Source organism: Heterodontus francisci, chromosome 6 (genome assembly GCF_036365525.1).
Source record: "Heterodontus francisci isolate sHetFra1 chromosome 6, sHetFra1.hap1, whole genome shotgun sequence".
NCBI classification, from domain to species: Eukaryota; Metazoa; Chordata; class Chondrichthyes; order Heterodontiformes; family Heterodontidae; genus Heterodontus; species Heterodontus francisci.
Window position 1 is genome coordinate 47982307 of NC_090376.1, and position 27046 is coordinate 48009352.

Here is a 27046-nt window from a genome sequence, read left to right on the forward strand (position 1 = left end):
AAAATTAGGTAAAGATTTATTTGATTTAATACCATTAGTTCTAAATAAATAAATATTTTAAGGTGATCTTATACTCCTTGTTACTTCATCACATCTGAATAGTTGCTTTTTTGCTTATAAGAAATTATTTAGATTTTCTTTATGTATCCGGTATTTTAGGGCCTAGATGCACCTGGTTACACCCAAGATTCAGTGAATAGAAGTGAGGCAAAACTAACACCCATTTCTGTAAATGGCTCCTCCAGATGCTTATTGTTCAACTGGAATTATAGAATGATACAGCACAAAATGAGGCCATTCAGCCAATTGTGCCTGTGCTGGCTCTTTAAAATAGCTATGCAATGAGTCCCTTGTTCTTTCCCCTACAAATGTTTCTGTTGCAAATATTTATTCAATTCTCTTTTGAAAGTTATTGGTCTAGATTTTGCAGTTGGAGAGAATGGGATGGCACTCGCCACTTACCTCGATGAAATCATCGAATTTTAAAATTTTATTGAGAGAGAATGACACTCTCCACTTGTAAAATTAGGGTTTCAGAACCAGAGAGGTTATTCGGTGGTAATTACGACTTAGCACTCCCTTAAAAAATTCAGTTACCCCTCTTTCAACAAGGGTCGAGAACAGAGGACACCAATTTAAGCAAAAGAACCAAAGGAGAAACTTTTTTTTACACAGGGAGTGTTTAGGATCTGGAATGGACTGGAGGCAGATTCAATTTTGGCTTTCAAAAGAGAATTGGATAAGCACTTGAAGAAAAAAAAATTGTTGGGCTCTGGAGAAAAAGCAGGGGAGTGGGGCTAGCTGAGTTGCATTTGCAGGGAGTCGGCATGGCCACGATGGGCTGAATGACCTCCTTTTGTGCTGTAATCATTTTATGATTCTATGGTACATATATCAAGTAACAATCTTGAAAGACATTTTATTATGAAATTGACAGCACAGATGTGGTTGAAATTTGACAGTTACTCGCTTTTCATACAATGCAAAGTTTTGTTATTTCATGCTATGTTATTTGTTAATTATCAGTGATCCGGTTGCTTCTATTTAGGTCAGCCTTATCAAACATAATAACCAAATAAACTTACTTTTCCCAGAATTGAAATGGACAGCGCATTGAGCAATGAGCTAACAACAGTAGTTAAGAGAAAACTCTCAAATGAGTTAGATGTTGTCACTCGAAATCTGGCCCAGGTTTTATAAATTACCACTGCCAGGACACTGATGAATACACAGCCCACCTGTATATAATGCAAAAAAGAAAATTGTGTTTTTATAACTGGTAGAATTATCTCATTCATTTTTAATACTTGAGTTCAATATTAGGTTTGGCTCAGATATGTAGATGCTCAACATGTGTATATATAATTAAACTTCTGCAAGTTATCAGTAATTATAAGCCACTAGAATCCAACTGTATCTGTCGATCTCCACTGGGATTTCACATACTAACTAACAGAATATGGTCAGAATTTACAGCAACCCAATATTGTGGAGGGGGCTTCAAACAGGCGTTATCTGAATATGCAAGGGGGTTAATTCCTGTGTCAAGCGAGGGCCCTAGACGCCTATTCTTTTGCCCACCGCAATGGAGTGGTTGGCACACTTCCAATTCATAATGAGCATGTCCTTCCTGCTTGCCGTAATAGAGGCTTAAGGAGCTGGTTAGCACTTAAAAAATGGGTGCTATGCAGTCAAATTTCCAGGCTTCCCCAGGTAACACTCCACTGCCTAGATATTTTACCAGACTGGTCTAACTCTCCTCACGGTTCTCCTTTGAATAGTTTGCCCCCTCACCCTGTTAAGGTTTGCATTGCATAGTTTGCCAGCTAGTGCCTACTGTCACAGCCCCTGCTTTGATAAATGGCCGCCCCTCATTGCTCAGTGACCTAAATCTACAAGCAGCTTTGCAGATCGCACTGAATTTTTTCAATAATCTCTATTTCTTCTCAAATACTGGAACAGACAGAGGGGGCTTTGGTTGAATGCCACATAGTGCCTTTGACTATGCAGCATTCCCTCAGTACTGCTAGCTACATCAATTTAGAGAGACAGAGAGATCCAATTCTTTTATAAAATATAGCTAACTGACTATTCACTCTGACTGATTATTCCCCATTGCCAGAAGCCAGTATCACCATCATATTAATGGCAATCATGGTGACATCCGCAGATCCAACAGACTTGTCTTTCAAATTTCCAGGTGGGTTGGGGGATTTGAAGCAGGGTAAAGTCACAATTTGAAGAGTAAAATCAAGAGAAAATATTCAGTGTTCCATTCAAGACTCCTCAGATACTGAAGCAGCAAGACCTGGACAACATTTAGGCTTGGACTGATAAGTGGCAAGTAACATTCGTGCCACACAAGTGCTAGGCAGTGACCATCTCTAACAAGAGAGAATCTCACCATCTTCCTTTGATGTTCAACAGCATTACCATTGCTGAATCCCCCACCATCAACATCCTGGGGCATCACCACTTACCAGAAACTTAATTGGACCAGCCATATAAATACTGTGACTACTAGAGTGGGTCAGAGGCTGAGTATTCTGCGTTGAGTAACTCACCTCCTGACTCCCCAATGCCTGTCCACTATCTACAAAGCACAAGTCAAGAGAGTGACGTAATACTCTCCACTTGCCTGATGAGTACAGGTACAACAATGTTCAAGAAACTTGACATCATCCAGGCCAAAGTAGCCCGCTTGAGTGGCACTCGAACCACCACTTTAAACATGCAGTCCCTCCACCACCAGTGCACAGTGGCAGCAGTGTGCACCATTTACAATATGCATTGCAGCAACTCGTTAAGGCCCCTTCAACAGCAGCTGCCAAAATTGTGACTACTACCACCTAGAAGGACAAGGACAGCAGGGACATGGGAACCTCACCACCTGCAAGTTCCACTTCAAGTCGCACACTATCCTGATGTGGAAATATATTGCCATTCCTTCATTGTCGTTGGGTCAAAATCCTAGAACTCCCTCCCTAACAGCACTGTGGGTGGACATACACCACATGGACTGCAGCAGTTCAAGATGGCGACTCACCACCACCTTCTCAAGGGCAATAAATGCTGGCTTTGCCAGCGATGCTCATGTCTGTGAAAGAATTAAACAATAGAGAAAGGAGAGATTCAAAAGAAAAAGTATACATTACCATTCATATAAATTGCTTACCATTATAATCCCTACTGAAAGTGAAAGTGCTAATTTCAGCCGTTGTTTGGAGACTGAGTAAAAGGCTTCAGGTTCACCCGTGATTGGATCCTACAGAATTGATGAATATTATTGATGAAGTCAGAGACAGTGCTCATTTTACACAATGAGAGTCAAATTGCTTTTCTTTCAGTTGAAGGAAGTTATTATTGCAATGTACATAGTGCTGAGGGACAGCAGCATCAGTAAGAAACACAAGAGAAAAATTAGCACTGCCAATTGCCCTTGAATCATAAAAATAAAAAGTAAAAACAGAAATGCTGGAAACTTTCAACAGGCTAGGCAGCATTTATAATGAGAACAGACAACCTGGCTTTTGACAAATTGGCACTACAAATGTCAACTCCACCTTTTCTGGTATACCATTATACCAGGATTACCATTATAGTCCCTACTGAAAGTGAAAGCACTAATTTCAGCTGTTGTCTGGAGACTGAGTAAAAGGCTTCAGGTTCACCCATGATTGGATCCTACAAAATTGATGAATATTATTGATGAAGTCAGAGACAGTGCTCATTTTGTGTTTGCTCTGAATGATACCTATATATGCTGAATCTATTGCTCCTCCTTTCAAATCTTTTTATCCTGAATATTTAGTGTATCTAATGTAATTTTCTTGCATGTACAATAAATTATTCTACATTCCACTGTACTTAAAAACAGACTTTGGAGCCAGATATTTGTTGGAGTTGATTTTCATCTTTATTGTCTGGCTGATAATCGAGTTGAATAGCTCATCAGCTTTTATAGAATTCGCCTGATTTCATTCCATTGAAAACAATTAAATAAGAATCAGGCGGATTTCATAAAAGACAGGCAATGCACTTCAACTGTGCTGTCCACAGTCTGCCTCTCATTCACTTGTCATCATTCTCTCTGCCAACTCTGTGACTAGTTCCTTATCTTACATGATCACTGGCACTCGCTGCCCCACTTGCCCTGATTCGGTCCACATTCACAAACCTTGCTTTTGCATTTGGTCTCTCTACTTCTCCATTCCCCACTTTTCATCTTGCTGCTTGTTTCCTTTCTTTCTGCGGCCTCCACTGAGTCACTCCTCAGGCAGCCTTTCAGCCAATGTGTTAATCACCTAACATCATTCAGTAGAAAAATCCAAAGGCTATCACCATTTTGCATCACAGATTCTGTATGAAGACCTTTATCATCTGAAAGCACAGCATTAGTTTTCACCGCTCTAGCTCACCGCCACTTCTCTTGACTCCTCCACTGTTGCTAAATTATCAGACTGCTTATCTGACATCCAGTACTGGATGAGAAATTTCCTCCAATGAAATATTGAGAAGACTGAAGCCATTGTTTTTGGTCTCTACTCCAAACTCCATTCCCAAGCTATTGACTCCATTTCTCTCCTTGGCAACAGTCTGAAATTAAGCCAGTCTGTTCGCAACCTTGGTGTCACATTTGACCCCAAGATGAGCTTCTGACCTCACAATCGCATTAAGACCACCTATTTCCACCTGTGTAACATCACCCAACTTCGCTCCTCTCTCAGCTCATCTGCTGCTGAAACCCTCATTCATGCCTTCGTTATCTCTAGACTTGACTATTCCAATGCACTCCTGGCTGGTCTCCCACATTCTACTGTCTGTAAACTTGAGGTCATCCAAAAGTCTGCTGCCTGTGTCTTAACTTGTACCAAGTCCCTATCACCCCCGTGCTCGCTGACCTACATTGGCTCCCAGTCAAGCAATGTCTTGATTTTAAAATTCTCATCCTTGTTTTCAAATTCCTCCCATGGCCTCACCCCTCCTGATCTCTGTAATCTCCACAACCCTCCGAGCTATCTGCGCTCCTCTAATTCTGGACTCTTGTACATCACTGATTTTAATCGCTCCACCATTGGTGGCCACGGCTTCAGTTGCATAGGTCTCAAGCTCTCAAATATCCTCCCTACACCTTTCCATCTCGCTTTCCTTCTTTAAGATGCTCCTTAAAACCTACCTCTTTGACCAAGCATTTGGTGATCTGACCTGATATCTCCTTATGTGGCTCGGTGTCATACTTTGTTTCATAATACTCCTGTAAAGCACCTTGGGATGTTTTATTACTTTAAAGGTGCTATATAAATACAAGTTGTTGCTGTTGTTGTTACTGGCTTTCTTCGTCCTTTGTCGGAATATGTGAGGTTGGTGGGAGATCACCCAATGTGCATTGGGTCAACAACTCACTATGGATTAAAAACAAGAAATGCTGGAACCACTCAGCAGGTCTGGCAGCATCTGTGAAAAGAGCAGCAGAGTTAACGTTTCGGGTCAGTGACCCTTCTTCGGAACTGACCCGAAACGTTAACTCTGCTTCTCTTTTCACAGATGCTGCCAGACCTGCTGAGTGGTTCCAGCATTTCTTGTTTTTATTTCAGCTTTCCAGCATCCGCAGTATTTTGCTTTTATTTTAAGTCACTATGGATGTTTCTTGCACCCAGCTCCAGATTGCTGGATACTCAGTGCCTAACTACCATCCGTATAGGTGTCCCCAGACATACAATTTACTGGCCCAATCAGTCCCCTTAGAAACATTTTCTTTTAAATTGTCCTTCTCTTCGGGGTCAAGGCTGCTTCCCTCCCAGTGTAGGAGTCCCCAACTTTGGCCTTGACTTTTCCACATTAGTGGTCTTGCAACTGGGGCTGATGGAGGATCCACCCCTTACAAGGCAAGTGGGAAATCCCATATTAGGTCATAATTAACCATATTTGAGGCCTGGCCTTTTACAAAGCCACTCCACCAACTGCCATCAGAACAACCAAAGAAAATGGCCCCAATATTTATACATAACTAACACATACCGGTTCTGTTCCATAAAATTCAGGCCTGACTAGTTCATCAGTTTCATAATTTTCAACATCCCACTCGTACACTAGTTCTGCATTTTTCCTTTTCCACCATTCCAAAAATATTGTTCCTGGAAATGAAAACATGACTTTACTCATCCAGCTTAGAATTTTAAAACAGTAGTGTAATTCACAGGTTGCTGGCTGTTGAGCCATAAAACACAGATGTTCAAGCCCATGATTTTGTACTGTCTTCCCAATCTGTCATGTCATCAGTGAAAAGTGAAGAGTGGAGAATAGGCAAAAATATGAGGACAAATCAACTATTACTCTAGCACACATTACAGTAGACACAACATGAATGGTATTGACAGATGCTTCGGACCAAGTTGCCTGCATATTCTGCTTGTCACAGAACAGCAGCATAATGGAAACATTGTGCCTCGAGAGGGACGTTTTCTGTTATATTCTTTCATATGACTAAAGATAAAGCAATGCATTTTAAGATGACTTCGGTTTGCTCTGGTTGACTGAAATCTGGGGGTAATTACCAGGGATTTAGAAATGGGAATACAAGCAAATCAGACTAAATTTACAGATTACCAGAGAGAGGTCCAAACATTAGGGAGCAGGAAGAGGAGGAGGATCTGGAGCTAGCGGGGGCCCAGGATGGCTGTACAATTATGGATGGAGAGATTGGAACGTCCACACAACGTGAGGAGACATTGGGCTGAATTTTACAGACCCCCTGACGTCAGGGGTCGCCGGGAAATTGCCTACGGGAGAGGACCGCCACGCACCCCGATGCAGGGATGGCCCGGCTGGTGTGATTTCGTGCTGCTGGCCAGCACTCCCGTGCCTTTGGATCCCTGTCCGGGGCACCGAAGTTTAACACTGGTGGGGAGGGGGGAGCAGGTAAGTTTCTCAATGCGGGAAGTGGGGGAGTGGGGTGAAAGTAATATAATTGGTGTAGGGGATGGTGGGAAGGGATAGAGTCATAGAATTATACAGCACAGAAACAGGCCCATCGGCCCATCGTGTCTGTGCCGGCCATCAAGCACCTAACTATTCTAATCCCATTTTCCAGCACTTGGCCCATAGCCTTGTATGCTTTGGTATTTCAAGTGCTCATCTAAATACTTCTTTACTGTTGTGAGGGTTCCTGCCTCTACCACCTCTTCAGGCAGTGTGTTCCAGATTCCAACTACCCTCCAGGTGAAAAAAATTTTCCTCAAAACCCCTCTAAACCTCCTGCCCCTTACCTTAAGTCTATGCCCCCTGGTTATTGACTCCTCTGTTAAGGGAAAAAGTTTCTTCCTATTTAACCTATCAATGCCCCTCATAATTTTGTATAGCTCAATCAGGTCCCCCCTCAGCCTTCTCTGCTCTAAGGAAAACAACCCTAGCCTTTTCAGTTTCTCTTCATAGCTGAAATGTTCCAGCCCAGGCAACATCCTGGTGAATCTCCTCTGCACCCTCTCCATGGCAATCACATCGTTCCTCTAGTGGTGCCCAGAACTGTACACAGTACTCCAGCTGTGGCCTAACTAACATTTTATAAAGCTCCATCATAACCTCTCTGCTCTTATATTCTATGCCTCAGCTAATAAAGATAAGTATCCCATATCCCTTCCTAACCACCTTATTTACCTGTGCTGCGGCCTTCAGTGATCTATGGTCAAGTACACCAAATTCTCTCTGACTTCCTAGGGTCCTATCATCCATTGTATATTCCCTTGCCTGGTCAGTCCTCCCAAAATGCATCATCTCACACTTCTCAGGATTAAATTCTATTTACCACTGTCCATCCATCATACTAGTCCATCTATATCGTCCTGTAATCGAAGGCTTTCCTCCTCACTATTTAAGACACCACTAATTTTCATGTCATCTGCGAACTTACTGATCATACCTCCTATATTCACGTCTAAATCATTAATGTACACGACAAACAGCAAAGGTCCCAGCACCGATCCCTGCGGTACACCACTGATCACAGGCTTCCACTTGCAAAAACAACCCTCGACCATCACCCTCTGCCTCCTGCCACTAAGCCAATTTTGGATCCAATTTTGCCAAGTTGCCCTGGATCCTTTACCTTCTTGACCAATCTCTCATGCGGGACCTTATCAAAGGCCTTACTGAAGTCCATGTAGACAAATCAACTGCTTTACCCTCATCTACACATCTAGTCACCTCGAAAAATTATTGTTTAAAGTGTATGTACTTTGCGGGGGGGAGGGGGGGTCAGGTGGACAAGTTAAGTGTTTTGGTGGGGAGAGGGCAAGAAATTAAGTTGATTGTTAATCACGGGTGGGAGAGGGGCAGAATAAATGCATTAAATTTTTTTATTAAAGTTTTCTTTAAATATCTAAGTTGAAGGTTAGGGCTCGAAGCCCTTCAGAAATGGTGTCAGCACCTGCGCATAGGCAGCTGATGTCATTGCCGGGGATGGACAGCCCGCCCCCTCCATGTCATCGAGGGGCCCGGCCACCCCGGCTACTTAAATGAGTCGCTGCACTTAATATCGCGGTGGCTCCGCGACGTGTGGTCCACATGGTTGGACCACTATGGTTTTCGCCCACTGCCAAGATCGGCGGTGGGATTAAAAATTTCAGCCCATTGTGTTTTTGAGTTCTTCAACACACTTCTGGAGATCCACATCACACATAGTTGGCATGAGGAGATCTGAACAACCTAACTCACAAATGTTGTGTTCTCTCATGAAGGTCATGGCATGTCAGAGGCAAGTGCAGCTGCTGCGACAGGTTGCTGCCGCCGAACTCTGAGGAGGAGGAGGAGCAGTCAGAGGATGCACTGTCACACCCTCCACCAGCACAGATACTTTCATGTCGGTCAGTATACGCCCAAGCTTAAATTTAGAGTCACAAGTTGGTGAGAGCACCGCACACACGTCCGAGCAGCTGACAGAGGCCACTGACCATTGGGGGACTGTGGGTGGTCAGGCCCATGCTGAGCCCCAGGCTGATGCCGAGCCTCTGGTGTTGCCAGCACAGAACATGCTGTAGTTGCAGAGAGAGGTAAGGGAACATCTGGTGGAGCTGGCAGAGGCAATGCACGGCCATGAGTGGACGATGGAAGAATCCATCCATGCCATGAGTTGTAGACAGCAGAGGCTAATGTCAAGTCTCCACAAAGCATAATGGGAAAAGAAGCCAACCTCATACAAACACCAGATTTGCAAAAGGAGAAGAGCTGAGGTTGTGGCTTTGTAAAGGTCGATCTGTCCTGAAGAAGGAAGCAAAACTCGACTGTTGACTGAGCAGACCCTAGCCATCAAGGGTCACTAGTCTTTGTGGTTATCAAGGATGCTATATCAAGAATGCATAATGGAACAATGGGTCAGATGTGTCCTGTTTACGAGATATTTGGACAGATGATCTCAGGATCATGAGGGTCCTCGGTGATGAAAAACATAAAAATAAGAGAGTCCGAAGCCTTGGGAGCAACAACCTGGGATCAACCATTGCAAAGGAAGGCCTGAGTGCGATACTCAGAGAAGACTATGACTGGACGGAGGGCGCCTGGCCAGTTTGCCTCTCACGGGTAGTATTTAAGTCCAAGTCATGAGTCTTGTGATTTATTTTAATCAGTAGTAATTAAGCAGAGTAAAGTAGACACAAAGTTTGAGAAGTAATCAAGCACTTGTATGCTTTAAGGGATTTTAGTACTAATTAGGTGAAGTTATATGAGACTTTGGTTTACAGTGTATCTTTGTCTGTCACGTCAGTTGATAACCTACAGAGGAAAAGGGTCAACAGAGTGCTGTCATGTCTCAGGCTTCCTCCATCGAGAGGTCAGTGACCCCCATGGAGTGCCAGATCCCACAGATGTGCGCAGACCTGCACATGATTGCCTTGGCCATGAACTCAACCCAGCTGTAGCAAGGTGAAAGAAGAATGAGGTCCCTGAAGTCCTCTCCAGCTCCTTGTCCTTCTCTGGTCAGCAGGAAAGTTTAAATGAGCCTTGAAAGGCAGGAGAGGCTGACCTCCACATCTGGGGGCTCTCCTCAGGGTGCTCTGAGTGTCGACAGTGGCTCCTCAGCCCCTCTGCCAGTGATCCCAGCTCCAGCGGCTGTGACCACTGAGGAGGCTCCTGTACCTGTGCAGCAACCGCTCAGCCAGCCGGGGCCCTCCAGGCTTCAGGCCAAGTCATCCCTGGCCAAGGGACAGCCAAATCAGCAGTTTGCCTCCACCTCAACTGCCAGCGCAGGGGTTGGAATGCGTAGAAGCACACAAAAACAAATGAAGAAGAGCACCTAGACACACTTGGGCCTCACAGGTGTATTAATTGTGGCCTTTGCATTGGTTCCTGTAATTGTGGTAATAAATAGATGTTGTCAGAATCATTGCTGATTGTGAAATTGAACTGTCACCCTTGCTCCTTCAATGGCCGGCCAGCATCGGCACAGGTTGCATTCTGTCAGCATCTCAGACGTGTCAGGGCTCGTGATGAAGCTGGGCACTAGGCACTGAATCGAGATATGAAGGAGGTGGCAGGCAGAATACAGTGAGGTGAGTCTTTATTGAGTTAACTTTGGGAGGCCATCATGGTGGCAGGAAGAAGGTATGTATGAGACTGTGTCTTGCCTCCAAAGAACAAAGAACATTGAGAGTCTCTCAATGATCCTGGCCCAGTGCTAGAGAAGCAAGATACAGTACTGCCTGCTCAGTAGCCTCCTCTCCATCCTCCTCATCGGATGTGGACTGGCGATCATTCATGTCCTCTTCATGCAAGATCCCGCACACCACCCCCCAACCCCCCTGGCACTACTCTGCTGTGCTAGATTGTGCAGAGTACTGCAGACCACCACAATACAGGAGACCCTCACTGGGGCATACTGCAGTGCTCCACAGGAATCTCATCTTCAGCAGCCCAATGGCCTGCTCAATTGTTGCTCTGGTGGACCCATGGCTGGTGTTGTACCTCTTCCCTGTTGCAGTGCGAGGGTTCCTCACAGGCATCTGGAGCCATGTCATCAATGGGTAGCCCTTGTCCCTGAGAATCCATCCCTGAAAGTAAGTGGGGGGCCTGAAAATCTGTGGCACCTGGAAATGCCAAAGTATGTAGGCATCATGGTTGCTTCCCGGAAAGTGGGCCCACACCTGCAGGAAACACTTTCGGTGGTCACAGAATAGTTAAATGTTGATGGAATGGGAGTCCTTCCTGTTGATGAATGGCCTTGATGGGCAATAAATGCTGGCCTGGCCAGCGACGCCCACATCCCATGAATGAATAAAAGAAAATACAGGGAGTTGATACAGAGAGACTCTTGCACCTGGAGGAATCCAGCGATGGCTTCGAAGTTGATGGCCCTCTCTGCCTGAATGTCAGGGTCGGTCTGGTAGCACATAGAGTTGCCGGGCCTCTTAAACAGGGCATTGGTCAGCTCTTTGAAGCAGCAATGAGCTTCTGCCTGGAAGACCCCACACATGCCCCCAGTAGATGCTTGGAATGATCCAGGAGCCTAGAAGTTGAGTTACACTGTGATCTTCAGGGCCACAGGCATTGGATGTCTACCAAAGCCCATGGGTCACAGCTCGTCCTGCAGCATGGCTCATAAGTTGGTAATAGTCTCCCTTGAGAGCTGCAGTCTTCACTGACACTGCCACTTAGACATTTGGAGGTAGCTGAGGAGAGTCCAGTACCCCCTCAGGCACAGGTGGGCCCTTCCTGGCATGGCCGGCTGCTGCCGCTCTCCTCTTGGAACTTCACAGGTGGGCCCAGCCGGATCCTGGCCCTCCCTCCCTCTGAGCCGCAGCTGCATGGCAGAGGGGCCCACAAAGGTGTGTATGAGACCCGTGTCAGGTGATTTGTTTCCCTCCTGTGCTCTGTCCTTGCAGGGAAGAACTTGCCTTGGGAACTTTCTGTTGGTACTCCCCTGCCCACCATTACAGAGAATCCAACACCCAAGAGTGAGCCCACCTGACCCTTGCACCCGAGACAAAGCCCATCCCTGCTAAGAGCCCAGCACTGCAAGCCGACAATGGTCTTATCTCCCCTCTCTTTCCTTATCCTCTGCTCCCCATGGCTGCCTCCCCATGGTGTCACTGTGGCCTCGCTTCAGTGCTGCCACCTTTAAACGGCCAGGGATCTGAATGCACGTGATCCCCATGCGCCATTGATTAAATTTATAACCCCCCATAACATTGTCTTCAATTCAATGCAAATGCATTCTAACTAGTTGTTCACCAATTCAAATTACACTCGCACTGCTTCGAGGTGGCCATCTTGGAGTTTTCCCGCCCCTGACAAAATCCTGAATCGACATCACGATGTCAGGTTTCCAGTCGAGCGCGTCCACCTCAATTTTTCAGTCCCCCCCCATGCCTCCACTTCTGCTTCTGCTGGCCGGATAAAATCCAACCCCATAATTGGGAACTGCCGTTTAATGTGGTTGAATAAAAGGCAACAAAACTAAGGAAAGGAAGTAAACAGTGGGAAGTAAACAGTGGAAATGTAAACTAAAGGGCTCTGAGCTGCAGGAAAATTCTGGGTTTAGTGGCAGAAGCAAAGAATGTTTTGTGGATCTTGGAATGTATAGCCAGCTGGATAAGCACATATCCCAGGAGATGATAATCGGTACAAGACATTGGTATGACCCCACTTGGAATACTGTATGCAATTTTTGTTACCTCCGTACTATAGCAAAGATATCTTGGCATTTGAGGCAATGCCAAAACTGTCATCTAGTTTAAGGGATCTAAGATATCAGCAGGGACTGAAGAGCCTGGTATTGTTTACTCTAAAGAAGAGAAAGCTCAGAGGAGATATTCTTCAATTACTCATGATTCTTAAAATTAAATTCTGATAATATTTTTGAGATTGCCATAATCTCCAGAAGTAGGGCTGGAGCATAGAAGAGGAAAGGTACACAGACAGTTTTGTTTCAACTACTTTAAGCAGAAGGTATTCAATTTGTGAAATGGACTGATTAGGGTGGCAGATAAAGTGGAAATATTAACAAGAGAATGGATAGATTTTGAGGGAATGGGTGATTGGAATTATTAGTTTTTGCATCATGGCAATGAGCCTTTTATGGTTTGGTACTTTCTATGTATGTGAGCATACATGAGAACATTTCAAAAAGAAAAGAGTTGTTATGTTGAACTTGTATGAGACACTAGGTCGGCCTCAGCTGGGGTATTGCGTCCAGTTCTGGGCGCTGCACTTTAGGAAAGACATGAGGGCATTGGAGAGAGTGCAGAAAAGATTCACGAGAATGGTTACAGGGATGAGGAATTTCAGTTATGAAGATAGATTGGAGAAGTTGGGACTGTTTTCCTTGGAGAAGAGAAGGCCGAGAGGTAATTTGATAGAGGTATTCAAAATCATGAGGGGTCTGAACAGAGTAGAGAGAGAGAAACTGTTCCCACAGAAAGGATCAAGAATGAGAGGGCACAGATTTAAAGTATTTGGTAAGAGAAACAAAAGTGACATGAGGAAAACTTTTTCACGCAGCGTGTGGTTAAGGTCTGGATTGCACTGCCTGAGACTGTGGTGGAGGCAGGTTCAATTAAAGCATTCAAAAGGGAATTAGATTGTTATATGAAAAGGAAGATTGTGCAGGGTTAGGGGGAGAAGGCAGGGGAATGGAACTGAGGGAATTGCTCTTTCAGAGAGCCGGTGTGGACATGATGGGCCGGATTCTGTGATGTTTCAAGTTTACCCCAATGACAATTTTAACTGCCTGGCGATGGTGAGAATCTGTTTCATTTTGAGAGAAAATCTACCTTTAGAATCCCAGAAAATTACAGAAGTAGTTTTTGGGTTTTCCAGGGATCTTTGTTCTCTGTTGCATGTTGCTTATTCCACATGTAACAGTAATGAGGGACTCCATAGGGTACATTGATCAAGTAATGTTATATCAGAGGCTCAGTTAAATGATTCTGGAAGGAACAAATGTTTTGGAATAGTTTTTCAGTATTGTGTAAGCAAACTACTATTTTTTGTAGTAGGGTCACTGACCTGAAATGTCAACTCTGCTTCTCTCTCCACAGGAGCTTGCAGACTTGCTGAGTATTTCCAGCATTTCTTGTTTTTATTTCAGATTTCCAGCATCTGCAGTATTTTACTTTTATTATACTACTTTTTGTATTTCTGTTTTCATGTAATTGTCTTATAGTTCTTGTAAATCAATTTGACAATCAGTGTTAGCCTGAATGCAATTGTCTGACAATGTGCAATTTACAGTATTTACAGGAGGATGTGGTGAGCAGCCTACAGAGACTCTAGTGCATAATATTGCAGTGAAAAATTAATTGTTAGTCCCACTGCACACTATCCCTCTAATGTGATGCACAAGGTTGCAGGTTTCATTTCATCGGAGATAAGGGCTGGAATTTTACGCTGGGCGGGAGGCCCCGCTCATCAGCCGAAAAGTCAGTGGCGAGCCCACCTCTGCAGGGCCTTGGGAGCAACGCCGGGATTTTTCGCTCCCCAGGCCCTTAATTGGTCTTGGGCGGGACTTCCACCTCCTTGAGGCAGAGAGTCTCACCTATTGGACTGCCAGCCAATCAGCGGGCCAGCAGCTCTTAGTCCCAGCAGCACCACCGGGAGCAGTGGCCACTGCTAGGACTACACACAGCTTCAGCAGGAAGAGGAAGGATGGCTCCCAAAAGATGATAAGTTTTTGGGGCCTCGCCGGGGACAACAGCCGAGCCCCAGAGAGGCAAAGGGGTTCGGTTGGGAGCGTGGGGGAAGTGTTGTGCATTGGGGGTAGTTGGGGCTTTGGGGGCAGCCCTCCATGGGGCACAGGGTGCCCGATCAAGAGGGCCCCTCCCAGCCTGCAAAAGGCAGCCTGGTTTTACCAGATGGGGTTCTTGGGGCCTTTGCCGTCCGGTCACCCTGGGTAAAACACCAGCGGCGGCAGGAGGAGGCCCTTAAGTGCCAGTTAATTGGCCACTTAAGGGCCTTGATTCGCCTGGGGCAGGCGGGCCGTTTCTCGCCGCCGCCACCCCGCGTCAAATTGCAGCAGAGGTGGGAAGGCCTCGAGAGGCCCCCCCACCCACCTCCCACGCAATTATTTGGCCACCCACCACCACCAGTCCATTCGTTGGGGGGCCGTAAAATTCCAGCTATGGTCTGCTTATAGAAACCTCTTTTTTTGTTAAGTGTTGGGTGAAAGTCTGAATTGTAACAATTAAAGAATGCAGCATTTTAATAAAAGGATAGTTAATCTCTGCTGGAGCAGTGATAGAGATGCTATAGTTGGCCTCAATGGCCTTGAGTTATGAAGCAGACTTCGCGTGAACAGTATGCATATGTGGGCATCAAGTGAGAACCAGTCTAGGCTGTGATGCTCCCCACCCCACCACCCAATTCCATGTAAATGGCCCGTCAACATTCAGTGTCACACGTGAATAATGATCACTTGAGATGAGTTTCTCCAGGTGAGCATGCAGATGAAATGATAACACTAGGAAGCATCAGCATAGCTAGGAGAGAAAATAATAGGAAGAAACTAGAATAATTACCTTTTTTTCTATTATGGCATTGTGAATCACATCTCTTTCCCCCAACATCTTTATTAAGGGCACATTCTGATTAAACGCCCAATTATTTTGCCATAAATTTAATGTTAAATATTCTGGTTAACCACACTCTACTTTAAAACACAGTGGAACTACAATACTGCAGGAGGTTCCATTGGTCTCCTACAGAGACTGACAGTAGGCTGGCAGAACTGCCAGCGAATCAGCATTTATTGCATTTCCTTGTAGGGTTCCACTGGTTCCCCGGCTGGAATTATGGCAAGGGATCAGTAGAAATACTGGAGAAGTTCAGGGTCATCCAGTTTAAGTGCACAGATTTTCACAGCTTCTAAGGGCAGTCACTCAACTAAGTACACAGATCCTAGCTGCATTCTGACCACGGTCCCACACAGCCAAAATATTACATACCCACTTATATTCTGTTTGAAGAACAAAACCACAAAACCCTGTGCAATGTGGGAACTCCAGGACATTTCTTGTGTCCTGGACAACCACATGTGCAGGAAGTGTCATCAGCTGGAGGAGCTCGAGTTCTGGGTTTCAGAACTTGAGCAGCAGCTGTCGTCACTATGGTGCATCTGTGAGGCTGAGAACCATGTGGGTAGCACCTTTATGGAGGTGGTCATACCACAGCTTAAGAGTATGAAGGAAGAGAGGGAATGGGTGACCATCAGACAGTCAAGGAGGACTAGGCAAATAGTGCGGCAGTCCCCTGAACTGGTATTGGTAAGGGCGATGGCTCTTCTGGGGGAGTCAGGTCCACAGCACCATGTCTGGCTCAGTTGTACAGGGAGGAGAGGAGGAAGATTGGGAAAGCAATAGTGATAAGGGATTCAATAGATAGGGGAACAGGGAGGTGTTTCTGCTGCTGCAGACATGGTATCAGGTCGGTATGTTGCCTCCCTGGTGCCAGGGTCCAGGATGTCAATGAGCGGCTGCAGAAAATTCTGAGGCAGGAGGACGGACAGTCAGATATCATAGTCCATATCAGTACCAATGACACAGGTAGAAAGAGAGATGAGGTGCTACAGGCAGATTTTAGGGAACTAGGAAAGAGATTAATGAGCAGGAGCTCAAAGGCAGTAATCTCCAGATTACTCCCGGTGCCAAGTGCTCGTGAGTATTGAAATAGGAGGATCGAGCAGATGAATGCATGGCTGGAGAGATGGTGCAGGAGGGAGGGTTTTAGATTCCTGGGACATTAGGACAGGTTCTGGGGCAGGTTGGACCAGTTCAGACCAGATGGGTCGCTCCTCAACAGAGTGGGGACCAACGTTCTCTTGAGGTGGTTTGCTCGTGATATTGGAGTGGGTTTAAGTTGACAGGTGGATGGGAAACAGGATGCAAAAAAACAAGATGAAACAAGATGCACAAAGGATTGGGGGCGACAGATTGCACTAGAGTAAGAATTAGTAAGCTATTAGATGGGGTCAGACTAAGGGAATACAATAAGTTATAAATTAGGTTTACAATGCATGCATGCAAATACTCAAAGCATGTTTTTTTTAATGATTTTTTTTTAGATTTTTAGAGATACAGCACTGAAACAGGCCCTTCGGCCCACCGAGTCTGTGCCGACCATTAACCACCCATTTATACTAATCCTACACTAATCCCATATTCCTACCACATCCTCACCTGTCCCTATATTCCCCTACTACCTACCTATACTAGGGGCAATTTATAATGGCCAATTTACCTATCAACCTGCAAGTCTTTTGGCTGTGAGAGGAAACCGGAGCACCCGGAGGAAACCCACGCAGACACAGGGAGAACTTGCAAACTCCACACAGGCAGTACCCAGAATTGAACCCGGGTCGCTGGAGCTGTGAGGCTGCGGTGCTAACCACTGCGCCACTGTTGCTTCTTTTGCCAATCACCATAAATCGGTGTCCTCTGGTTCTCGATCCTTCAGACAAAGGCAACAGTTTCTCCCTATCTACTCTGTCCAGACCCCTCATGATTTTGAACACGTCTATCAAATCTCCTCTTAATCTTCAGTTCTCCAAGGAGAACAGTCCCAGCTTCTCCAATATGTCCACGTAACTGAAGTTCCTCATCCCTGGAACCATGCTTGTGAATCTTTTCTGCACCCTCTCTAATGACATCACATCCTTCCTAAAGTGTGGTCCCCAGATCCAGGCACAATACTCCAGTTGAGGCCGAACCAGTGTTTTATACAGGTTTATCATAACTTCCTTGTTTTTGTACTCTTATGGCCCTACTTATAAAGCCCAGGATCCCATATGCTTTATTAAGCACTTTCACAACCTGCCCTGTAACCTTCAATGATTTGTGCACATATAACCCCAGGTCCAACTGCTCCTGCACTCCCTTTAGAATTATACCCTTTATTTTATATTGCCTCTCCTCATTCTTCCTACCAAAATCAATCACTTCACACTTCTCTGCATTAAATTTCATCTGCACTTGTCTGCCTATTCCACCAGCCTGTCTATGTCCTCTTGAAGTTTATCACTATCCTCCTCACAGTTCACAATACTTCCAGGTTTTGTGAAATATGCAAATTTTGATATTGTGTCCTGTACACCCAAGTCTAGGCCATTAATATATATCAGGAAAAGCAGTGGTCCTCATACTGACCCCTGGGGAACCCCACTATATACCTTCCTCCAGTCTGAAAAATAACCATTCACCACTACTCTCTGTTGCCTGTCATTCAACCAATTTCATATCCATGCAGTCACTGTCCCTTTTATTCTATGGGTTATAACTTTGCTGACAAACCTGCTATGTGGCGCTCTATTAAATTACTTTTGGAAGTCCATGTACACCACATCCACCATGTTACCCTCATCAACCCTCTCTATTAGCTCATCAAAAAACTCAATCAAGTTATTTAAACACTATTTGCCTTTAACAGATTCATGCTGGCTTTCCTTAATTAATCCACATTTGTCCAAGTGACTTAATTTTGTCCTGAATTATCATTTTGAAAAACCTTCCCACCACCGAGGTTAAACTGACTGGCCTGTGGTTGCTGGGCTTATCCTTACACACCTTCTTGAACAAGGGTGTAACATTTGCAATTCTCCAGTCCTCTTCAAAGACCTATGCACCTGCACCCCAGGTCCCTCTGTTCCTGCATACTCTTTAGAACTGTGCCATTAAGTAGGTATTACCTCTCCCTATTCCTTCTGTCAAAATGCTTCACCTCATACTTGTCAGTATTAAATTCCATCTTCCACCTCTCTGCCCATTCCGCTAGCCTATGTCCTGGTGCAGACGATTCATATCATCCTCACCGTTTGTTGCACCTCCAAGTTTGGTATTGTCAGCAAATTTTGAATTTCTACTCTTTATTCCAAGATCCAAGTCATTTATATATAGCAAAAGCAGTAGCGGTCCCAGCACTGATGTTTAGGGAACACCATTGTCTACCATCCTCCAATCTGAAAAGCAACAATTTACTATGACTGTTTTCTGTCCTTTAGCCAATTTTTTTTATCCAATTGGACACTGACCCTCCTATTCCAAGAGTCTCAATGTTGTTAACCAGCCTCTTGTGGGGTATCTTATCAAATGCTTTCTTAAAATCCATATAAAATCATCCACCGCATTCCCTTCATCAACCTTCTCTGTTACTTCAAAAAATGCAATTAGATTAGTCAAGCATGATCTGCCTTTTACAAGTCGTGCTGGCTATCCTTAAGTGACTTGAACCTCTCTAAGTGTCCATTGATATTTTCCCTGATTATTGTTTCTGAAACCTTACCCACCACTGATGTTAAACTAACTGGCCTGTAGTTGCTAGGATTGTCCTTACACCCTTTCTTGAATAAGGATGTCACATCTGCCACTCTCCAATCCTCTATCAATTTTAGCCCATCCAGTATCTCAACTACCTCCTCCTTCACTATGACTTGGGTAGTATCTTCTTCCTTGGTAAAGACCGTTGCAAAGTACTCATTTAGTACCTCAGCTATTCTCCCTGCCTCCTCATGTAAATCCCCTTTTAGGTCCAGAATTGGCCCCACTCTTTCTTTTACGACTTAAATGTCTATAGAAGACTTATGGATTCCCTTTTATGTTGACTGCCAGTTTCTTTTCATACTCTCTCTTTGCCCCTTTTTCACTTCCCCTCTGAACTTTATATATTCAGTCTCATTCTCAATTGTATTATCCACCTGATATTTGTCATACACGCCCTTTTTCTGCTTTATCTTACTCTCTCTCTTTCATCAACCAGAGAGTTCTGGGTTTGTTTGCCTTGACTTTTTCCCCTTGTGGAATGTACCTTGACTGTACCCAAACTATCTCCTCTTTAAAGGCAGCCCATTATTCTGTTGCTGTTTTGCCTGCCAATCTTTGATTCCAACTTACTTGGGACAGATCAGTTCTCAACCCACTGAAGTTGGCCCTCTCCCAATTAATTATTTTTACTCTGGATTGCTTCTTGTCCTTTTCCAAAGCTAACATATCATCACTGACCCCTAAATGTTCTCCTACTGATACTTGATTCATTTGACCCACCTCATTCCCCAGAATCAAATCCAGCAATGCCTCCTTTCACATTGGACTGGAAACTTACTGATGCAAAAAATTCTCTTGAACACATTCTTAAAACTCTTGGCCCTCTCTGCCCTTTACACTATTACTACCCTATTCTATATTAGATAATTAAAGTCCCCCATTATAACTACTGTATAATTTGTGCACCTCTCTCTAATTGCCTTGCAAGTTTGCTCCTCTGTACCTTTTCCATGAGTTGGTGGCCTATAGCATATTCTGTCCTTGACCCCTCTAGAATATCCTCTCTCTCCAGGACTGTAATATTCTCCTTCATCAATACTGCTATCCCTCCTCCTTTCTTTCCTTTCCTATCTTTCCTGAACACGACCCGGGTTCGGTTCTGGGTACTGCCTATGTGGAGTTTGCAAGTTCTCCCTGTGACCGCGTGGGTTTCCGCCGGTTTCCTCCCACAGCCAAAGACTTGCAGGTTGATAGGTAAATTGGCCACGGTAAATTGCCCCCAGTGTAGGTAGGTGGTAGGAGAATTGAGGGAAGGTGGGGATGTGGTAGGGAATATGGGATTAATGTAGGTTTAGTATAAAAGGGTGGTTGATGGTCGGCAGACTCAGTGAACCGAAGGGCCTGTTTCAGTGCTATATCTCTCTATGACTCTAACTTGTATCCAGGAATATTTAGTACCCAGTCCTGCCATTTTTTGAGCCAGGTCTCCGTTAGCACAACAACATCATATTCCCACACGGCCATCTGTGCTTGCAGCTCACCAACCTTATTTATCACACTCCACGCTTTCACATACATGCACAGTAAATCTAATTTAGACCTTATTACGTTCCTCTTCACTCTGACCCTACTTAATACTTTATTAAGGTATTCCTGCTCTAGTGCCATCTGTCTTTCCCAATTCTCTGTGTACCTTGGTTTTCCTCTCTAATATTACCTCCTGGTTCCCACACCCCTGACAAGTTAGGTTAAACCCTCCCCAATAGGCCTAGAAAATCACCCCACAAGGACATTGGTCCCAGCTCCGTGTTCAGGTGCAACGCATCTGGCCTGTACAGGTCCCATCTCCCCCGGAACGGGTCCCAATGTCCCTGTAATCGAAAGCCCTGAAAGTGGATCTGAAGGTGGCAGGGGAAGGTTGAGAAAGTGATAAAAAATACATACGGGATCCAGAGCTCTTTAAGTAGAGGCATAGAGTTCAAAAACGAGTTTATGATGAACCTTTATAAAACACTGGTTCAGCCTTAGCTGGAGTATTGTGTCTAGTTCTGGGCATCACACTTTAGGAAGGATGTGAAGGCTTTAGCCAGGCTGTAGAAAAGATTTACAAGAATGGTCCCAGGAATGAGGAACTTCAGTTATGAGAATGGATTGGAGAAGCTTCTGATGAAGAGACACTGACCTAAAACGTTAACTCTGCTTCGCTCTCCACAGATGCTGCCAGACCTGCTGAATATTTCCAGCATTTCTTGTTTTTATTTTATATTGGAGAAGCTAGAGTTGTTCTCCTTAGAGAAGGTTGAGAGGAGATTTGATATAAGTGTTCAAAATTATAAGAGGTCTGAACAGAGTAGTTAGAGAGAAACTGTTCCCATTGGCAGAAGGGTCAAGAACCAGAGGGAACAGATTTAAAGTGATTGGCAAAAGTACCAAAAGCCACGTGAGGAAAAACTTTTTTTTAATGCAGCCAGTGGTTACAATCTGGAAAGCATTGCTCTGAAATGATGGTGAAGGCAGATTTAATTGTGGCCTACAAAAGGGAACTGGATAAGCACCTGAAGAGAAAAAAATTTACAGGGCTACAGGGAAAGGGCTGGTGAGTGGGACTTGCTAAATTGCTCTTGCTGGCATGGGTTTGACAGGCCGAGTGGCCTCCTTCTGTGCTGTAACCATTCTACGATGATTCCATGATTTAGCGTCAATTACACTTGTAAACATTCATTCAATGAAGCAATGCACATCAATTTCAAATGCAGCTTGGTGAAAGATACATTCTAGTTCAGCGAGAAAGAACAATGGGCAGTTCAGTGGAATTTACTGTCTCCACACAGATAATGTGCAAATAATGTTTCAAATATTTTTCTTTTCCTTCAGATATGATGTATGCTCAGTATATTTTCTCCCAACTACCATATTTTATTGCAGTTTAAAGAGGATCCTTACCCCAAAGGCAGATAAAAAGTCCGAATAATGGTGTCGCAGCATTGTCAAAGGAAGATTTGATTACATTAAAGACATCGTCTAAAGGGACCCTGTGAGGAAAACAGAATGAGTGAGACAAGCAGTAAAACTTCCAACAAAAGCAATCGGCACATTTAGAAAAACACATTTTATTTGTTTCAACATTGATCTTCAGTTGTAAATCTATATCATGCAGCAATGAGTAAAAAGAATAATTAACTCTCCTTGCGATTGCGCAGATTGTACAATTCTGAGACCAATCAAGTTAACAATTCCAGTTGGAGCCTTGGGAGACTTCGGGTGCGATCTTCAACACCTACCAATAATAGGAGTGAAGTTGGCGGAGTGGCCACAACACTCACCTAAGTCCAGCTATTTTCAGATTGGGACTCATTTAAATGTGACCAACGAGCTGCAAGTACCAAAAACAGGTGCACTTGTATGGCGCCTGAAGTACATCGAACACTGTATGAACTCAGGTGACATTTAGGCGCCTCCTCTGGCAGGTGCCTGGCATAAGCTAATTAGGGGTCTAACATCGGTTTCATGGTCCCCCTTTGAAGTCCAGCAAAACTGAGCAGAGCATGCACTGGGCATACTCTTCAGTTTTTCAAGTTCCTCTGCAGCTTAACCAATGATCTGTAAAGTGCATAATGGGCCTGTAGACACTGCAACTTGATGTATTTGAACAGAAGCGGTTTCAGGTATGTATACAGCATGGAGGGTTCTGCGTTCATAGCTACTGAGCCGAAGAAAGGCTTTGGAAATTATTGTTCATGTCATTGAACATCCAAGAGTTGGGAGGATGTTGCAAAAGCGAATAGGATGTTGGGATGAATAATTAGGAAAATTAAATTCAAAACTAGAAGTACGATCCTTTCTTTATGCAAGGCCTTGGTCTAGCCACATCTATAATATTATGTACAGCTTTGGTCCTCTGACATGGTAGCAAATACTGAGGTCCTGGAAAAGATTGAGTGGATGGCCACTTGATTGATATCCCATTTAAAGACACTTAGTTATCAGGACAGGCTTAGAGAGCTGGGACTTTTTAATTCAGAAAAGTGTAGATTTTGAGGGATTATGCTTAAATCTTGAGAATAATGAATGGATTAGATTTTGTCTACATGGATAGAGTACTTAAGCTGGACAGATAGGCAAGACCACAGAGCTTGGGTAGAAGTTACAAAAGCAGAGAGTTCGGTTAGGTGCCGGGAAGTAATATTTTGTGCAGAGAATTGTTGATCTCTGGATTTAGTTACCCCGATGTGCAGTGGGTGAGAATTCACTGCAGGCATTCAGAAAATAGCTGGATAAGTTCCTGCAAGTGCAAGACATGTCACCTTATAGAAGGTAGGTGGGTTAACAGGGATAGTAATATAATTACTGCAGTCTGTACCTGTTTGATTGCCGACAGAGCTTAGAGATGAATTTCACAGAAACTTTCTTCCAAAATTGGCCTAAGACTTTTATTAATTTTTTTTGTGTCAACAACAACTTGCATTTATATACAAGGCATTTATAAAGTCCTTGTGCAAATTTTAAACTTTAATAACTTTACAAGTCCACATGATAGAAGCAAACTGTAAACGGCATAAGTATAATTCATAGCATTTTTAATGTTAATGTTGTTAATACTGTATTAATGATGCTGAAACAGATTGAAAATGGAAATAGTAGAAAGAAAAGGTGAAAGGTTGGAAATTCAGACCAGATGGGGGTTATGTTGAAGCCTCGAAATTTGAACTGTATTGTTTTAAAACTTTATGAATTATGGTTTCATATGTAATTTACAGATTGATTCTGTCATGTGTACATTCAAAGTTATTGAAGTTTAAATTTTCACAAGAACATTATAAAGACCCTGTATGTTGTCTGCCTCCTCTGGAGATTGTAAGGGCTGAATTTTATTGGCCTCTGGGTGCTGTGTCAGGACAGCTCCCCATCACTGTCCTGCCTCCAAGGAAGTTTACCAGCGGCGGGCTGCGAGGCAGTTTGGCTGCTGGCTCCACAGATGCGGGCAGCCAATTTGCATAATTAAGGGTCCAATTAGGAGCCATTTTAGGGGGCCACTGGTAGTTTGCCAACAGCAGAGTGGCCTCCCGCTGCGTGGGGAAGCCACCAGCTTCATGGAGGCGCCAAGGACCAAAGATGAGATCATAGGCATGAGTGACAGTCACAGAGGGGTTTCTCCCCTGTCCAATGGGGCCTACTGCCCTCAGCCCCCGAAATTTTAGGTTTACCTTACCTCTCCCGGTGGGGCTGCTGAGGTCTTTTGATTGGTCCAACAGCATCAGGAGCCCGCCCGCTGTCCTTAATTGGACGGCGAGCCCAAAAGCAGCTAATTAGGAGGTGGCCTGTGGTAAAATCGCTGAGCTGATCCCGTGCCGGCAAGTGTGGGCTTGGGATCTGCTTTTCACTGCAATGTTGACGGTCCCGAAGCCCACAGTAAAATTCAGCCCTCTGATGCTGGATTGAGGGGGGGTAGGAGGGTGAGTTTAATGGTGTGATTACGCTGCACCATGTTATTGGCCTTTCCTGTCTTTTCCATACGTTCACTTGTCAATCAACTGATTGCCCCCGACTAATTATAAGGAGCACGTGCGTGGAGAATACATCATTGTCATAATGCAGAAGACAATACTGAAGTTAGGTAATCTCCCTTTTTAGATGACAGAAAAAAATTGGCAAAGTTAATATTAACAACTATTAAAATTATGGCACAGCCATATCTCATTTATCTGATCTCTCAAGTACTTCACACTTACTGAAAAATACAATCACTGTGCACCTCAGTAGCACAAGTCATATTAAGTATCTGTTCAATACTCCTTTTCCTTCCAGCAACATTGTCACAGATGCCCCTGAAAGAAAGGAATGTGTGATTAGTTTTTCTGTATATAGCAGATATGCTGTGATTATTCTTTTTCAAGTCTGAAAAACATAACTCACAAGTCTGACTGGTCTGAAGAAGTGTTGTATTCACTCTATAGCTCTTATTGGTATGGAACATGGCGAAATAGAAACAGGAGTAGGCCATTCAGCCCTTTGAGCCTGCTCTGTCATTCAATTAGATCATAGCCGATCTGCACCGCAAATCTATTTACCCACCTTCGCTCCATCTTCCTTGATATCCTTACCCAATCTTACCTAACAATATTTTGTTACTTGCTTAAGTAACTTGGAGTTTAAAGGATGCTCAAAACACAAAACTGGATGTGTATAGGATGGATTTTTTTTTCTGTGTCAGGATATCGGGCATGCTGAGCACAACCAAACTTTATTTCACCAGCAGCAACTTAAACTCGGACTCTGAGGCAGAGTGAGAATCCTGCAGGATTGATAATAGCTCCATGAGTGTAGCCTTCTATTCAATAAATAGCAAGCAGAAGGATCCCAGCTATTGCTGGGTCAATGACTCAGTTAAAGAAAAAAAAGGACTCACCATTATGGTTGTTGCCTTGCTCTCTCTGACCCAATGTTTAGAGAGAGGCTGGGCGGAGGGTACCCCCCAAAATGGGCATCCCACTGGCAACAAACAGGACAGGACAATAAGGTGGCAAGATCAATAATCCCCTTTCCATCTCATTTGAATGACTGCCCCAAGGCAAGCGCCTGCTGCACGGTGGAATTCTTAGAAATCCCAGGGTAGTATAAAGCTGTTAGGTGCCTCTGCCACATTTCCTGTGCTTGGCACCATTGGGTACATATTCCCTGGGATACTAGTGAAAACTGACCCTTACATTTCACATCTGTAAATCTCATTTCAAATCACACTTAAATTAACTCAGAAGAGAAATAAAACTTAATACTCCAAAGTTAGCATTTCAAGTGGATGACTATAATGAAACATTACCTAAATTTATCCAAATGATAGAGATTTCTAACTATGTTTTATTTGCATGCATTAATCATTTTTGCACATATTACAGCAACATATAAAATTAGAATACAAAAACATCTGAAATATATTCCTGAATGCAGCATTACCTGATTTGATCCACTGTCTTATCTACCACTTCTGAAATCATGTTTGGAGTTGAACACACTATGCTACAATTAAATCCATTCAAGAATGTGTTCAGGTCACAATAGGCATTGTAACATGATACACTGAAAAGAGAAATATACAGCATATAAACATTTGTAAAACATTAATTCAGACTGAGCATTCTGGTTTAAGTGGTGACATAGCAATCTAATTTATTTGAATATATACATGTTTTGCTCCTGCAGCAGCAATATATGTACTAAGGGATTCATTTACTATACTGTGGCCAAGAAATTCAACTGTGCCAAAAAAACTGGCACACAGGGCTTAGGCAAACACTGCACGCGTCTGATAGTGCTGTCTCAGGAAGCGCATAATATTCATACTAAGCACTCATCGTTATGAGTGAGGCAAGCAGCCATCTCTATTCATTACTAGCACATCTGTTTGAAATACTGCAACTCAAGTGTCTCTGATGCCGTTTAAAGGCTACCAGCGCTTGCACTCTGGCTGCAGACTGCAGGGAAAGCTTCCAAAGATAAAAATGGCTGTAAGACCTACAGATCGTATCACCTGGTCTTCAGGTGCTGCTTCGTATGCCCTAATCCAGATGCTGGATTGGGCAAGGGTGATCCTGTTCACCCTAGGGGGAAGAATGCCCTCCTGGCAACTTTGAGGTCAATGTCAAGAATATAGCTCACAAAAGATGGCTGCAATGCCGAAGAAAGTTCACTGACATCACCAGAGTTGTCAAGGTAATACTACTGCTCACTACTCTCTGCTCACACCTCCAGGCTCATTACTCATAATAACCCCTCCCCACTTCCCTTCACTGGGGCGGCGCAGTGGTTAGCACCGCAGC

General features: G+C 44.1%; 1 protein-coding gene across 1 annotated transcript in view; it reads right to left on the reverse strand.

Annotated features, from left to right (window-relative positions):
• LOC137371573 (anoctamin-7-like) overlaps nt 1-27046 on the reverse strand; it is a 76797-nt gene that overhangs the window by 12368 nt on the left and 37383 nt on the right. Inside the window, exons 11-16 of the mRNA XM_068034412.1 lie at nt 26184-26306; nt 24962-25057; nt 22176-22264; nt 6019-6134; nt 3176-3265; nt 1086-1238 (exon numbers count right to left, since the gene is read on the reverse strand). Of these exons, the coding sequence (XP_067890513.1) occupies nt 1086-1238; nt 3176-3265; nt 6019-6134; nt 22176-22264; nt 24962-25057; nt 26184-26306 (667 nt within the window). The remainder of the gene's footprint in view (nt 1-1085; nt 1239-3175; nt 3266-6018; nt 6135-22175; nt 22265-24961; nt 25058-26183; nt 26307-27046) is intronic.